The sequence below is a fragment of the Nycticebus coucang genome, chromosome X (assembly GCF_027406575.1).
Source record: "Nycticebus coucang isolate mNycCou1 chromosome X, mNycCou1.pri, whole genome shotgun sequence".
Taxonomy (NCBI): Eukaryota; Metazoa; Chordata; class Mammalia; order Primates; family Lorisidae; genus Nycticebus; species Nycticebus coucang.
In genome coordinates, this window is record NC_069804.1 from 138110393 (window position 1) to 138125971 (window position 15579).

The 15579-nt window shown below is 44.4% G+C and overlaps 1 protein-coding gene and 1 pseudogene across 1 annotated transcript; both read right to left on the bottom strand.

Annotated features, from left to right (window-relative positions):
- Positions 1-6889: 6889 nt before the first annotated feature.
- On the bottom strand, positions 6890-9040 carry LOC128577022 (MARCKS-related protein-like; annotated as a pseudogene).
- Positions 9041-10919: 1879 nt separating this feature from the next.
- On the bottom strand, positions 10920-11129 carry LOC128576668 (40S ribosomal protein S28-like). Its single transcript, XM_053578860.1, has one exon. The coding sequence runs from the start codon at positions 11127-11129 to the stop codon at positions 10920-10922; it is 210 nt and encodes a 69-aa protein (XP_053434835.1).
- Positions 11130-15579: the final 4450 nt, after the last annotated feature.

Here is a 15579-nt window from a genome sequence, read left to right on the forward strand (position 1 = left end):
AACAACCCTGAGATATCATCTAACCCCAGTGAGAATGGCCCACATCACAAAATCTCAAAACTGCAGATGCTGGCGTGGATGTGGAGAGAAGGGAACACTTTTACACTGCTGGTGGGACTGCAAACTAGTACAACCTTTCTGGAAGGAAGTATGGAGAAACCTCAAAGTACTCAACCTAGACCTCCCATTCGATCCTGCAATCCCATTACTGGGCATCTACCCAGAAGGAAAGAAATCCTTTTATCATAAGGACACTTGTACTAGACTGTTTATTGCAGCTCAATTTACAATCCCCAAAATGTGGAAACAGCCTAAATGCCCAGCAACCCAGGAATTGATTAACAAGCTGTGGTATATGTATACCATGGATTACTATTCAGCCATTAAAAAAAATGGAGACTTTACATCCTTCGTATTAACCTGGATGGAAGTGGAAGACATTATTCTTAGTAAAGCATCACAAAAATGGAGAAGCATGAATCCTATGTACTCAATCTTGATATGAGGACAATTAATGACAATTAAGGTTATGGGGGGGGAAGCAGAAAGAGGGATGGAGGAAGGGGGGTGGGGCCTTAGTGTGTGTCACACTTTATGGGGGCAAGACATGATTGCAAGAGGGACTTTACCTAACAATTGCAATCAGTGTAACTGGCTTATTGTACCCTCCATGAATCCCCAACAACAACAACAAAAAAAAATTCAAAACTCTCTGTTTAAGGCAAGAGCATGAATATTTTTCACACTGAAACCCAAAATGATGAAAATGAAAATCTTAGTTCCAAATTGTGTCTTCACATTTAGGCAATAAACATTTCTTGAACACTTGCTTAAAAAAAGAAAAAAAGAATTGGGCGGCACCTGTGGCTCAAAGGGGTAGGGCGACGGCCCCATATGCCAGAGGTGGCAAGTTCAAACCCAGCCCTGGCCAGAAACTGTAAAAAAAGAATTCTTTCTCCATACATCGGCCAAAATGATTTTCAAAAAACACAAATCACGTCATGTTACTATTCTGCTTCAGATCTTCTAATGAAAGATATATCATGTTCATGGAATGAAAGATTTAGTAAAGTTGCCAATTCTCCCCAAATTGATATAGAGGTTTAACTCATTCCTATCAAGGTCCTCACAAGACGTTTTGTAAATGTAGACAAGATTATTCTAAAATTTATATGGAAAAGCAAAGGAACTAGAATACCTAAGACAATTTTGCAAAAGAAGAACAAAGTGGGAAAAATTAATCTTCTTGTTTTCAAGAGTTATTACATAACTACAGTAATCAAGACTGCCTGGAAGGACAAACAAACAGATAAAAGGAACAGAACAGATAACCCAGAAATAGACTCACACAAATATGTTCAGTGATTCTGGACAAAGGCATAAATGAGTTTAAATGGTACTGGACCAAATGAAGAAGTGGTAAAAATGAATCTTGACTTAGACCTCACACCTTATACACAAAATAATTCAAGAGCCGTCACTTTACCAGACTTCAGGTTATACTACAAGTCTATAGTGATCAAAACAGTTTGGTATTGGCAAAAAAATAGAGATACAGATCTATGGAACAGAATAGAAAAACCTACAGATGAAACCAGCCTCATATTGCCATCTGATATTTGATAAACCAAACAAAAGCATACACTGGGGAAAAGAATCCCTATTTAACAAATGGGGCTCGGGCTTGGAGAACTGGTTAGCCCCATGTAAAAGATTGGGCCCACACCTCTCACTACTTAGAAAAATTGACTCACAATGGATAGAAGTTTTAAGTCTAAGACATGAAATGATATGGCTCAAAGGAGTGGGGCGCAGGCCCCATATGCCAGAGGTGGCGGGTTCAAACCCAGCCCTGGCCAAAAGCTGCAAAAATAATAGATAAATAAACTGTAGAAGAAAGTGTGGGAAACACTCTTGATGATGTTGGTATGGGGAAAGATTATATGAAGAGGACCCCATTGGCAACTGTAGCAGGAACAAAAACAAGACCCGATCAAGCTAAAAAACGTCTGCACAGCAGTGAGTCGGGCGCCGGCCCCATATGCCGAGGGTGGCGGGTTCAAATCCAGCCCCTGCCAAACTGCAACAGAAAAATAGCCGGGCGCTGTGGCGGGCGCGCCTGTAGTCCCAGCTGCTCGGGAGGCTGAGGCAAGAGAATCGCTTTAGCCCAGGAGTTGGAGGTTGCTGTGAGCTGTGTGACTGCCACAGCACTCTACCCGAGGGCGATACAGTGAGACTCTGTCTCTACAAAAAAAAAAAAACACAATTAAATCAAATAGGGAATTTTCAAAATGGGAGAAGATATTCATGTGTTATGAATCTGATGAAGGGCTAAAAACCAGAATCTAGGCAGGGGTCCTCAAACTTTTTAAACAGGGGGCCAGTTCACTGTCCCTCAGACTGTTGGAGGGCCGGACTATAGTTAAAACAACAACAACAACAACAAAAAAAAAATATAAACAAACTCCTATGCACACTGCACATATCTTATTTTGAAGTAAAAAAACAAAACAGGAACAAATACAATCACACCACCTCATGTGGCCTGCGGGCCGTAGTTTGAGGACCCCTGAGAGAGAACTCAAATAACAAGAGCATTTATCACTGACAAAAGACATGAACAGACCTTCTCCCAAGAAGACAGATGACCAACAAACATGAAAAAATGCTCATCATCCCTAATCATCAGAGACATGCAAATCAAAACCACCCTGAGATATTACCCTAACCCCATTGAGCCCACATCACAAAGTTCCAAAGCTGATGTGGATGTGGAGAGAAGGGAACAGTTTTACACTGCTGGTGGGACTGGAAATTAACACAGCCTCTTTGGAAAGGAGTATGGAGAATCCTCAAAGAGCTAAATGTAGACCTTCCATTTGATCCACAATCTCATTACTAGGTATCTACCCAGAAAAAAAGTCATTTTATCATAAGGACATTTGCAATAAAATGTTTATTGCAGCTTAATTCACAAACACCAAGATGTGGAATCAACCCAAGTGCCTATCAATCCAGGAATGGATTAACAAACTGTGGTATATGTATACCATGGAATACTATGCAATAATAAAATGGAGACTTTGCATCATTTGTATGAGCCTTGATAGAGTTGGAGAACATTCTCCTTAGCAAAGTGTCACAGAATGTAAAAGCAAGTATCCAACATACTCAATACTAATATGAAACCAGTAGATGAACAACTACACACCCACACAAGAGAAAAACACAATTAAATTCAAGTACGGGGAGAGAGGGGGATTGGTGTGCTCTCACCTAAGGGGCACAAAGTAAGGGTATATGGCACACCTCCTGGATAAAGTGCTCAACTACAACTTGGACTTTACTTAACAAACGCAATGTAACCTAGTCGTCTGTACCTTCAGATTAATCTGAAATAAAAAATTAACTCAAAGTACATCACAGACTTACATGTATGACATAAAACTATATAACTTTTAGAAAAAAATAAGAGAAAATCTTCATGATCAAGGGCTAGGCAGAGTTCTTAGGCATAACATGATCCATAAAAGGAAAAATTAATGAAGCAGGCCTCATTAAAATTGAAAACTTTTGCCCCTTGAAAGACCCTGTGAAGAGAATGAAAAGATAAGTTACAGACTAGGAGAAAATATTTGCAAATCACATAAATGTCAAAGAATCTAGAAAAATATATATGTATTACTCTCAAAACTACATAGTAAACCAAAGCATCCATTTAGTAAATCAGCAAAAGACATGAACAGACATGCACCAGAGAGGATATACAGATGGCAAATAAACATATGAAAAATTTTCAACATCATTAGTCATTAGGAAAATTTAAACTTTCTTAATATGATATCTACAAGATATCACTACACACCTATCAGAATAGCTTAAAATAAAATATGGTGAAAATATCAAATGTTAGCAATAATACAAAGAAACTCTACCAGTGATCTTTATAAGAATGCAGAATGGTACAGCCACCCAGAAAACTATTTGGCAGTTTATTTAAAAACTAAGCGTGCCAAAAAAAATAAAAAAAGAAAAATCAAAACTAACCATGCCATTACTATACAACTCAGAAATCACTTGTGAATTTATACCAAAGAAATGATACTAAAATGCAAACAAAAATCTGTACACAGATGCTCACAGCAACTTAATTCATAACCATTCGTAATAGATTAGTGGGGCCAAGAGACTGTGAAGGGTAAGTACCAGGAAGTTTCTTTCAGGTGATAGAACATTCTGTATCTGGATTGTCATGATGGTAACATGGGTCTGTATACAGGTGATAAAATTTCACAAAGCTACACACAGACACACACACGTGCGCGCACACACACACACACAAACTAAGCTATTGTGCTGGTTCTTAATCATGAGCAACACTGACCGCCCCAGAGAATATTTGCCAATGTCTGGAGACATTTTTGGTTGTTATAACTGAGGAAATGGTGGTGCCACTGCCATCTATTGGGCAGAGGTCAGGGATGCTGCTGCACATCTTACAATGCACAGGACAGCCCCCCCCATTGCAAAGGATTGTTTGCTCTAAAATGACAATAGTACCAAGATTGGAAACCCTGAGTTAACAGTATTGTACCAATACCAGTTTTCTGGTTTTGACAAAGCACTGTGGTTATGTAAGTTATTACCATTAGGAAAAGCTGGGGGAAAAGTACATAGAAACTCCCTATACTATGATTTTTGTAACTTCTGGTGAGTCTTAAACTAATTCAGAATAAAAAGTTACACTAAATACTACTACCATTACTACTACTACTGACCCCTCACCACTCTCTAAATAAAACCCACACTTCTAAACATGTGTTTCAAGACCTGATTCTATCTCCACCACTTACTAGCTATGCAATCTTGGACAACTCAAACTCTCTGATTCTCAGTTTTCTCATCTATAAAGTAGAAATAATAACACGGGAAGAATTATGTAAAATAATGTTCCTGGAGACAATTTTAAAATTAGGATCTGCTATACAAATGAGAAGACCTATTGTCTGCCACTTTCTAGCCCTGGCTCTCATGTCTCCCCAGATCCTCTCCAGCCAAACTGACATATTCTCTGGTATGAAAATATGCTCTTCACGTTAAGGTATCTGCCTAGATAGTATTCCACAGCCCTGAACTCTACTCATTGAAATTCTTCCCATAAATTATTCATACCGGAAAAGCACTGGTTATAAAAATAAGAGGAAAAGAGGCTGGACACAGTGGCTCACACCTGTAATCCTAACACCTAGCACTCTAGGAGGCCAAGGCAGGGGAATTCCCTTGAGCTCAGGAGTTTGAGACCAGCCTGAGCAAGAGTGAGACCCTACCTCTAAAAATAGCCAGGTGTTTTGGCCAGCACTTGTAGTCCCAACTACTTGGGAGGCTGAGGCAAGAGGGCTGCTCAAGCCCAAGAGTTTGAAGTTGCTGTGAGCTATGACACCATGGCTCTCTATCCAGGGCAACAGAGTGAGACTGTCTCAATCAAAGGGGGATGGGAAATTCCTAAAAGTTCAACACTGAAGAAAATGGTTAATAAAACTATTCAATATATTATAGATCTAGCATACTGCCTGGCACCTATTCATTCATTTGTTCATAAAATATTTATTAAGCACTCAATAAGTATCAGGCACCAGCCTAGACACTGAAATACAATAATGGGTATCATGGGCAATAAATAGTGGTTGAATAATTAAATAAAAGGATGTATGAGTGAATAAGAGACTATATACAATCATTTATTTGAAACTTAACAATACTTGAAGTGTGGGAAATGCTTGTGATATAATGAAGGACAACAAAGAACACCAGAGAGTTAACATAGAATATAGTACTTGCTGTTGTTATTTTTTTAAGGGACAACATAAGGGCCTGGCCTAGTTGCTCATTCCCGCCTATAATCCTAGCACTCTAGGACGCTGAGGCAGGTGGATTGCCTGAGTTAATGGGTTTAAGACCAGTCTGAACAAGAGCAAGACCCTGCCTCCTTCTCTAAAAATAGCCAGGTGTTGTGGTGGGTGCCTGTAGTCCCAGCTACTTGGGAGGCTCAGGCAAGAGAATCGCTTGAGGCCAGGAATTTGAGGTTGCTGTGAGCCATGACCACTCAGCACCCTGCTGAGGGCAGCAGAGTGAGACTCTGTCTCAAAAAATAAATAAATAAATGGACAACATTTATTCCTTTTCCAAACGTTACAGTAAAACCAGGTAGAAGAGAATGGTTTTAGCAGTTAGGAAAAAAAAAAGTACAAATCTGGGATTTGGCTATTAAAAATTATTTACAACAATGGGAGAAAAACAACAAGTTGTTTCACATTAAAGACCACCCCCCTCCCACCCCAAAGCCAAATACTTGCTTACCAAGTCAAAACAGAGACACAGTTGATTCACAAGCTGGAGATTTGAACTTGAGTAAGACATTTATAAAAACCTAGACAGGGGCAGTGTCCTCCTCAGCCCAGGTGCTAGCAGACACAGCACAAGAGACTAAAAACAGGGGGAAAGGCTGGACACTCAAAGTTTGGGAGTATAAGCACCCCACTTCTGACTCAGGGATTTGGGGAGCAGAATAAGCAAAACCTACTTGGAAAAGAACGGGGAAAAATCCAACAGTTGCTTTCCCCAGGGGTAGGGGAGGGAGGTGGGGAGGGAGGGCCAGGGACAGGAGCATTTCACATCACTAACCTAACTTGGGAAGCTGTAAGGGACCATCTTCAACTGGCCTTAAGAGGATGTCCAGATGATTGATGGGAGGGAGACGAGGAAAGGGAATGTGGCTGGGATAGGCCTTTCTGGGCACAGGAAGGCAGCCACGGCACCAGGTCTGGGCAGTGACCTCACGAGGACAACACAGTGTTTGCAGCACAGAGACGATCCACCTGCCCCCACCCGATTACTCATTCTGCTCAGCACTGGCCAATGTAGGGCCACTCTCCAGCCCCGAGGGAGTAGATAGCTCCGCAGCCCAGGGCCCTGCCTCATCTTCTGCGTCTCCTTCCTTGGAGGCAGCACTAACCTCTGCCCCCTTGGCCAGGGCTCATGGCTCTGGGGATGGCAACAGCCTTCCCTTTCTGGGCACTGCCCTCATCGCTGCAGGCACCAATCACCCCCTGCCCCTGCTCTTGCTATTCCTCTGTAGGTGACGAGGCAGAAGAATAAACCCCACCCTCCTTCTGATTTCTCTTGAAGGACAAGCTGCTCAATTTGAAAGGCTTCTTTATTTTATTATTATTATTATTATTTGCAGTTTTTGGCCGGGGCTGGGTTTGAACACGCCACCTCTGGCATATGGGGCCGGCGCCCTACCCCTTTGAGCCAAAAGGCGCCTCCTGAAAGGCTTCTTTACAGAGAATTTCTTCTTCTTGAGGGTATCCTTGGCGCAGGGGGTGGGGGTGGGGGGCTCGTCCTTTGCCTCAGCGCCCTGGCTATGGGGTACAGGCTCGATGGCCTTGCCAGTGGCCCCAGCTGCCTCATCTGTTCTGTTCACGGGGTGGGGGGGAGGTGGAGAGGGGTGGCGGTGGGGGAGCAAGGGGGATTCCCTTCACCCTTGGGGGCTAAGTCTCCACTGCTTTTCTTTTCTTCTTCTTTTTTCTTTCTTTCTTTTTTTTTTCTTTTCTTTCTTTTTTTTTTTTTTTTTGAGACAGAGTCTCACTATATCGTCCTTCCTAGGTAGAGAGCTGAGGCGTCACAGCTCACAGCAACCTCAGACTCTGGGGCTTAAGCGATTCTCTTGCCCCAGCCTCCCAAGTAGCTGGGACTACAGACACCTGCCACAACGCCCGGCTAGTTTTTTTTTTTTGTAGTTGTCACTATTGTTCTGCAGGCCCTGGCGGATTTGAACCCACCAGCCACGTGGCCATTCTCCTGGCTGTTGGCCTCTGTGGGGTGGGGGCGGGGGTAGGGGGAAAGCACCTGTTAAGTCTTCGGCAGTAATGTCTCCCGGGGAGCCTTGGAGCTCTGGCCGCCCATGGTGGAAGGTCTGCTGGCGTCTCCCGGAGCTGCCTAGGGGCTCACGTCGCCGGGGATAGTTGGACAGGGGTGGGCAGGGCTAGAGGAGAGGTGGGGCTGGCGAGTGAGGGGGAGGGGTGTCGCCTTGCTCCGAAGCGAACCAGATAGCTACCCCGGCAGCCGCTCCGCTCCGCGCCAGAATGCCCAGAATATAGTACTAGATGTAAGCATTCCAAATCGTATATAAAATCAGCACATTGTACCCCGTAAATGCATTAACGTATGCAGCTATGATTTAATAAAAAAATTAAAAAATTGAAAAATATATATAGAAAAATATACGTTGTTAACGCCTTTAGATGATAAACAAGGTTATGGGTGAGTTTATTTTGTTATTTTTGGCGTCTTTATACTTACCAAATTTATTACAACAACCATTCATCACTTTTATAATTAGAAAGAACAAAGGACTTATATTTATTTTATTATTTATTTATGTTTTTGAGAGTCTCACTCTCTGCCTTGGTTAGAGTGCTGTGGCACCATCGTAGCTCACAGCAACCTCAAACATTTGGGTTTGAGCAATCCTCTTGCCTCAGCCTCCCAAGTAGCTGGGACTGCAGGCATGCTCCACTACGCTGGGCTAGTTTTTCTGTTTTTATTGAAGACGGATCTTGTTCATGCTAAGGCTGGTCTTAAACTCTTATGTTAGAGCAAGCCACCCACCTGTGCCTCCCAGAGTGCTAGCATTACAGGTGTGAGCCACCACGCCTAGCCTGAGAGAATAATTTATTTATGACGTTTTGTAAAAGCAGATACCACCTCAATGATGTCAAAAGCCACCCCACTTTTCCTACCAGTCTTTTATAGTGGATAATCAGTGGTACTCTGTAGGGCTTTTTGGTAAAGGACTGAAAAAGTTTTAAATTCCTCACTACAGAGTGCCATTTAGGGAGAAGAATTAAAAAACACATGGTGCTGTGAGTGGGCTGTGGCTGGCCTTAAGGAACAGAAAGCCTCTCTACCCCATTCCAACTTCTGACTGAACCTGAGACAGGTGACCCTCACTTGCAGCACGAACGGAATCTATGAGCATGAAACTTTCACAGTATTATAGCTCCCTTGAGTCTAAGAGTCTCTAAACATTATCTAGAGATTGCTTCAATTTACAAACCACAGCAAACACCCTGGTCTTCATTAGTTTTCTTTACAAAGGGGTTATTGCATGGCAGAACAACTTCTCGTGGGTAGAGTGCTTTAACATAAAATTTGATTTTTAAGAGCACATCCCTTGTGTAAAGTATCTGGAAACTGCACCAGCCAGCCTGCTTTCAGCCAGGGAAAAGCAAGCAGGTGTGCCACCTCAGTACGGTAGTGCCAAAGCATAAAAAGGGGTGAAGTACTGGTGTATGCTACCACATGGATGAACCTCAAAATCAGGGTGCTAGTGAAAGAAGCCAGATACAAATGGTCACATATTGTATGATTCAATTTATGTGAAACCTCCAGAATAGGAAAATCCATAGAAGTAAAAAGTACACTAGTTACCAGGAGCTTCAGAGAGGGGGGAATGGGGATTGACTGCTAAGGTACAGGCTTTCTTCATAAGGTGAAGAAAACGTTCTGGAATTAGATAATAGTGATGGTTGTACAACATTGCAAATATACTAGAAATTACCAAAGAGTGTACTTAAAGATTTTTTTTAAAAATCATAATAGCTCCCATTACATAGCATGCTCTATTACAAAGCAATACACACCTGGCTAGTTTTTCCTACTTTTAATACAGATGATCTCTCACTCTTGCTCAGCCTGGTCTCAAACTCCTGAGCTCAAGCAATCTGCCTGTCTTGGCCTCCCGGAGTACTAGGATTATAGGCATAAGCCACTTCACCCAGCCCGTTGCCATCTTTATGAAAGTGAATTGGCTAGCCAAAGTACTGTGGCTCATGCCTGTAATGTCAGAATTTTGGGAGTCCAGGGCAGGGGGATTGCTTGAGGCCAGGAGTTTAAGGTTCTAGTAAGCTATTATTGTGCCACTGCTTTCCAGCCTGGATGACAGAAAGAGCCCCTGTCCCAAATAAATAAATAAATAAAATTGGCTGGGCGTGGAGGCACATGCCTGCAGTTGTCGCTACTTAGGAGGCTAAGGTGGAAGAATCACTTGAACCTGGTTTGAGGTTACTGTGGGCTATGGTAGTGCCACTGCACTCCCCTAGCCTAGGCCACAGAGCAAAACTCCATCTCTAAAAAAAGGAAAGGAAAGGAAAAAGAAAAGAAAGAAAAGAGAACTATGTATTAGCTGATTTCCTACCCACCCCACTCTGAGAACACAACACAGATGGACTTGTCTAGTAAGCACAGCAGTCACAGTGCCCAGGGTCCACTGTACTTTTAATGGCCTATGAAAATGTCTTAATTTCTTTCTTTCTTTCTTTTTTTTTTTTTTTTTCAGGTTTTGGCCAGGGCGGGCTTGAACCCATCACCTCCAGCATATGGTGCTAGCGCCTCACTCTTTTGAGCCACAGGAGCGACCCGAAAATGTCTTAATTTCTTTTGAAATAGGAAGAAAAAGTTAATATAATTCTTCCCAGATTCTATTCCTCTTTATACAACACAGTTGTACAATCTAATGCTATTTTTATTTTATTCATTTTTTATTTTTTAATTGCAGTTTTTTGGCTTGGGCGGGTTTGAACCTGCCACCTCCGGGATATGGGGCTGGCGCCCTACTCCTTGAGCCACAGGCACCGCCCTTAATTTTATTTTTTACATACATAAAAATGCTTTATTTAGGGCGGCGCCTGTGGCTCAAAGGGGTGGGGCGCCGGCCCCATATGCTGGAGGTGGCAGGTTCAAACCTAGCCTCGGCCAAAAACTGCAAAAAAAAAAAAAATGCTTTATTTAACACTCCCAGCTCATCCTCATTAAGCCAAGTGGTTGCAACCCTGACATACGGGACCCAACTGTCAAGTTCAGCGCAGCCTTGGAGCCTCTTGTTCTGACCCCAACAGAGTGAGCACCTCACTCTTGCACACCGGACCTTTCGCGTTGCAAATGACAGAGCAGCTCGGGTCATCCATAAAGTCCATGCGCACCTGCATGCGCTGTCCCTGGGGGCCTGTCCTGCCCAGCACCTTGGTGACCCTGGCCAGATCTGTGGGCTGCACACAGCTAGTGTCCATAATGTCAGCGTGGTAGCGGCTGGAACAGGGGGTCTAGAGAGTAAAATCTAATTTGAAATATATATTTTTTTGAGGAATAGGCCCAAAAAAGCAAAAATGCCTAAGGGCCCACAAGTCATAATGTGGCCCTGACATGAAGGTTGGCCTCATGACTTCTCCCTCTTGACCGGGTCTTCCAGAAACAAGCTCAGCAACTAGCGAAGGAAGCACTCTGTTCTGTCAATATCCTCTCAAGCATTGAGAAGATGTGAAGAAGTGGACTGGGGAAACTCAGCACTGCTGGATCCCAAACTTCTGGCTTAGGGATTCTCAGTTGAGGCCCTGATGTTAAGTGAAGTGGAGGAGAGGAGAGGATTTATAAAGACACTGCCCAGTGGCCTTCTTCCCCCCAACACCTTCCACCTCCAGCACCCCTGCCTGAAATCCCATTATTTACTCCCTTGAAATATGACAGCAGTAATATTGTGGAAAAGTGCACACACTTTGTTGTCAAACTCATTTGTATGACCACTGACAAATTGCCTGGCCTCCCCAGTGTTCAGTCCTTTTTACAGAAGACTGAGGAAAAAATGATAATAATGGTGGTTATAAAGGTAAAAGATAACCAGTGCAGTGGTTCAATGCCTGCAGTTCTAGCACTTTGGGAGGCTGAGCAGGAGGTTCACTTGAACACAAGAGTTCAAAAATCAGCCTAAGCAACACAAGGAGAGCCTGTCTCCAGCAAAAAAAAAAAAAAAAAAAAATAGTAATAATAAATAAAATTAATTTTTAAAATGATGTAGCATCATGCCTGAATTCCCAGCTATCCAGAGCCTGAGGCGGGAGGGTCTGTTGAGCCCAGGAGTTTGAGGTTGCTATGAACTGGGCTGACACCACTGCACTTCAGCGGGTGACTGAGCAAGACCCTGTCTCTAAATATATAAATAAATAAATGTAAGGAAAATCATGTACAGTGCCAGGCATAGGGACCATTATTAGAAGTTGTTCTTATAATAACAGGATATTCCAAAAGGTGCCCCTAAAGTCGCCATACATAGGAAAAATGGGAAATCGTAGCTAAATGTACCTTTATTTACAAAATATTCGTTACAAATTTTTATAAAATGTTCTCTACTTCTTTGTAATTGCTGCCTGGGCTTTTTTTTTATTTGATACATCAGTAGGGAGCAAAAACTCGGGAAAATAATTCTAAGAGGGGGGAGGGGAAGAAAGTGGTAGTGGGGAAGGCCAGAGCTCTCCCAGGAACCGTGCTTTAGCCTCCTGCAAACCTTGCTTCTGCAAAGCGCGCTGCTGCAAGAAGAGTAGCAAAAGTTGCAAGTGCCACAAACCAAAGGAAGGTGTCCCGGTAATAAGCATTCTTGGGCGCACTAAGCATTTGGCAGGTTTCTACACCTGCATGCTGACATGGGTTCATTGCAAAAAATCTGAAGTCCTTGGAGCATTCTCAGGAAGCACATGGGGTTTCTTGCAGAGTGCATCTGAGGGCCTGTACTGCTCTGCAAACCCAGCCCCAAACTCCCGCTCCTGGGATGCACCTCGGGCTCTGGTTTTAAAAACCTGAAGTAACCTCCTAGCCAATCATTGCATCTTATTTACTAGCCCGGTACGCAAACTTTGGGGGCGAACTGTATAGACCCATATAGTCCTATCTATTATAGTCACGAAATTCTAGGAAGGGGGAATCATGCTCAGAACCTAATGCCAGGTAGACTCACAACTTCGCTTAAGTACGCTTGGGCTGCTGATCGCTTGCGTTTTACTTTGCCCTAACGGTCGGTCACGGAGGATACCGCGCCACGCGCAAGGCTGGGGAACGTCGAGGGTTGGGCGGAGGAACACTGTCTTCAACGCCTCTCCAGGAGATCCCGGAACTCTTGCCCCTCCCGCCCCAAAATTGGAGTTCACACTCCAGCACGGCCCCTTCATTCAATCAAGGGCCCTAAATTGAGAGGGGTTGTTAAACTGCAGATTGGAGCCACTGTTCCCGCACAATATGGCCACTACCACCATTCTTGCACACCCTCGCCCTATTTTTTTATACGCCCTTGCGGAGACTGCACCCCTCCCATCAAGTCCCACCCACATCCACGAGATGTACTGTGAATACTGATAGAGGACGGATAACCGACACGAGGGCGCGTAGGTTTTGAACCCGCGGAAGGTGCCCGCGCCGCTATATAAGGAGCGCAAGTCCCAGACCGCGGCGTCAGAAAGGGGTCCCAGAGCCTGCGGAGCGCACTGCTCAGTGGTTGGTCCCAGTTCTACCTCCAAATCCCGGAACGCCAGTGGCTCCAATGCACAGTCCGCAGAAGTGCGCAACTTCATCGACAGCGCTTAAAGACATGGAAGTTTCTATGGCGTGTGCCAGGTGTGGCTATAGTTGCCGCAGCCTGGGAGTCGGCGTGGACAGGGAAGAAATGCTTGGTCAGTGCCTAAACCGGGACAGGTGCTTTCGCGAACTCCAGGAGAACTTTCTCTGGGAGACGCGAGTGGACGGGATGCTGTGCGGCCGTCGCCGCTGCGCTTCCATAGCGGCCCCTTGCCTCCTACCCAAGCGCCGGGTTGGGGGTGCTCCAGCGCCCTGGTCTCTCTCTTTTGCTTTCCTCCCTTCCCAGATGTGAAGCCTGACGTGTCCAAGATTCTAATAGGAGAAGATGGGGCTACACGGTATGGACCGGAGCATGGAGCAGAAGCAGGAGAAGAGGGAGCGGGAGCGGGAGCAGAAGCTGTAGCAGAAGCGGGAGCAGAAGCTGTAGCAGAAGCGGGAGCAGAAGAGGGAGCGGGAGCAGAAGCAGGAGCGAGGGTAGGTCCTTTGGACCCTGAAGACCGTGAAGGTGGCCACGTCCAGGAACCCGAGGAGCTGCGGAGGGAGCTGGAGCTCCTGGCTGAGGGGCTCCGACTCGTGGAAAGGAAGCGGCGCCGCTACCGCACCACGTTCACCGAGGTGCAGGTGCAGGAGCTGGAGAACTTCTTCCTTCGCGTTCAATACCCCGACGTGATTGCGAGGTAAGTGGCTTGCTGTGGTGGGGGTGGGGAGACTTGGGCTCATCCTAGAGCACCTTTAACTACTTCCCGTGACCCCTTCCCTTTATTTTGGAGTAAAAAGCCACGCACCGAGGCTCAAGAGCGCCAATTCCGCCTCGCTCTAGTGTGGGCGGCGTGGGGGGGGGGTGTGCTGTAAAGATAGGGGCGGGGCTAGGATGTAAGTGCTGCAGGGTCGGATCCTACCTTTATTTGAAACTTTGGTAATTTGTTCATGCATTTTTTTGCATTAATTTCGATATTTTTGAATATTGCATTAAAATACTATTTATCTTGATCGCTGAGTTTCTTAGCTCCTTTTAAGTTTTGGGAGCGAGACTAGCGTCTTCCGGGTCTCGCCATAGTAACGGCCCTGCCACGTGGCGCGCACTTACTGCGGGGCGGCAGAGTTCGGAGTTTTCCGAAGCCAGCGAACCTTGCCTGTTCCGGAGCTCTTGTGAATCCGATCCCTGTAGTATAGGAAAGGGCAAGCCTATTCTAACTCGGCTGAAACTGGGGACCAGGACAAATCGCTGTGCACTTTCAGGGAGCTCTTTCTGGCTTCGCTGTAGCTTTCGCCTGCAATTTTGCTAGGGTGCCCTTGGCAGATGTGATTTGGTGTTCTCTTCTTGAGAATTCACCTCTTCATGCTATAATTCAAAATACTACTTTAAAGGTGTTTTGGTGTTTTATATATTTTCATGGAGGAACCTCAGAAGAAAAGATTTCCAGGCTTCTTTTCTGTTCTGCAAAATGAAAAATTGATAGAGTCATATTCAGCTAACAAACATACTGCCAGGCACTTTCACATACATTCCTTTTTTCTGTCTTATTTTAACAACTAAGTTGTCCATGGGGAAACCCTCCTTAAAACGAGGTTCCATTGTATTACAGAAAACTGCACAGGGAGGTGGGGCATAGAAATAATGTATATCTATGTACTTCAGTTTATCTGCAACTCCAAATACTGAACATTTGCAATTTTCCCCTGCAGAGAGCAGCTGGCAGTACGCCTGAATTTGACTGAATCCAGAGTGCAGGTCAGTACATCTTGAAAAAGCAATCGGGGGGCAGCCATTCTAAAGTATGCTTTAGATTTTGTCCAGAACATTCTCAAGTTGGTATACTTTTTGGGGGGCCTTCGTAGGGGAAAAGTGGGATAAGTATACTTCAGATTATGGAAATTGCTCATGAACTTCTCTCCCTCCTTCCATGTCTGTCCGTAGCTCATTTGCTGTCTTACATACTGTCTCTGTAGCATGTGTGTGCATATGTATAGGACCATGTATGTGTATAGTTCAATAAATAACAATAGTTCCTTTCTAACATCAGTATCCCTTAGGATGTGTGTTCTCCATACAGTATTACTTCCATGTGGATTTGTGTTCAGGGCTCAATCTGACCCGTATAGTATTTAAATTAATGCACA

Bases quoted from the DNA above. Each gene is read 5' to 3' on its own strand.
- LOC128576668 (XM_053578860.1), bottom strand. From the start codon at position 11,129: ATGGACACTAGCTGTGTGCAGCCCACAGATCTGGCCAGGGTCACCAAG.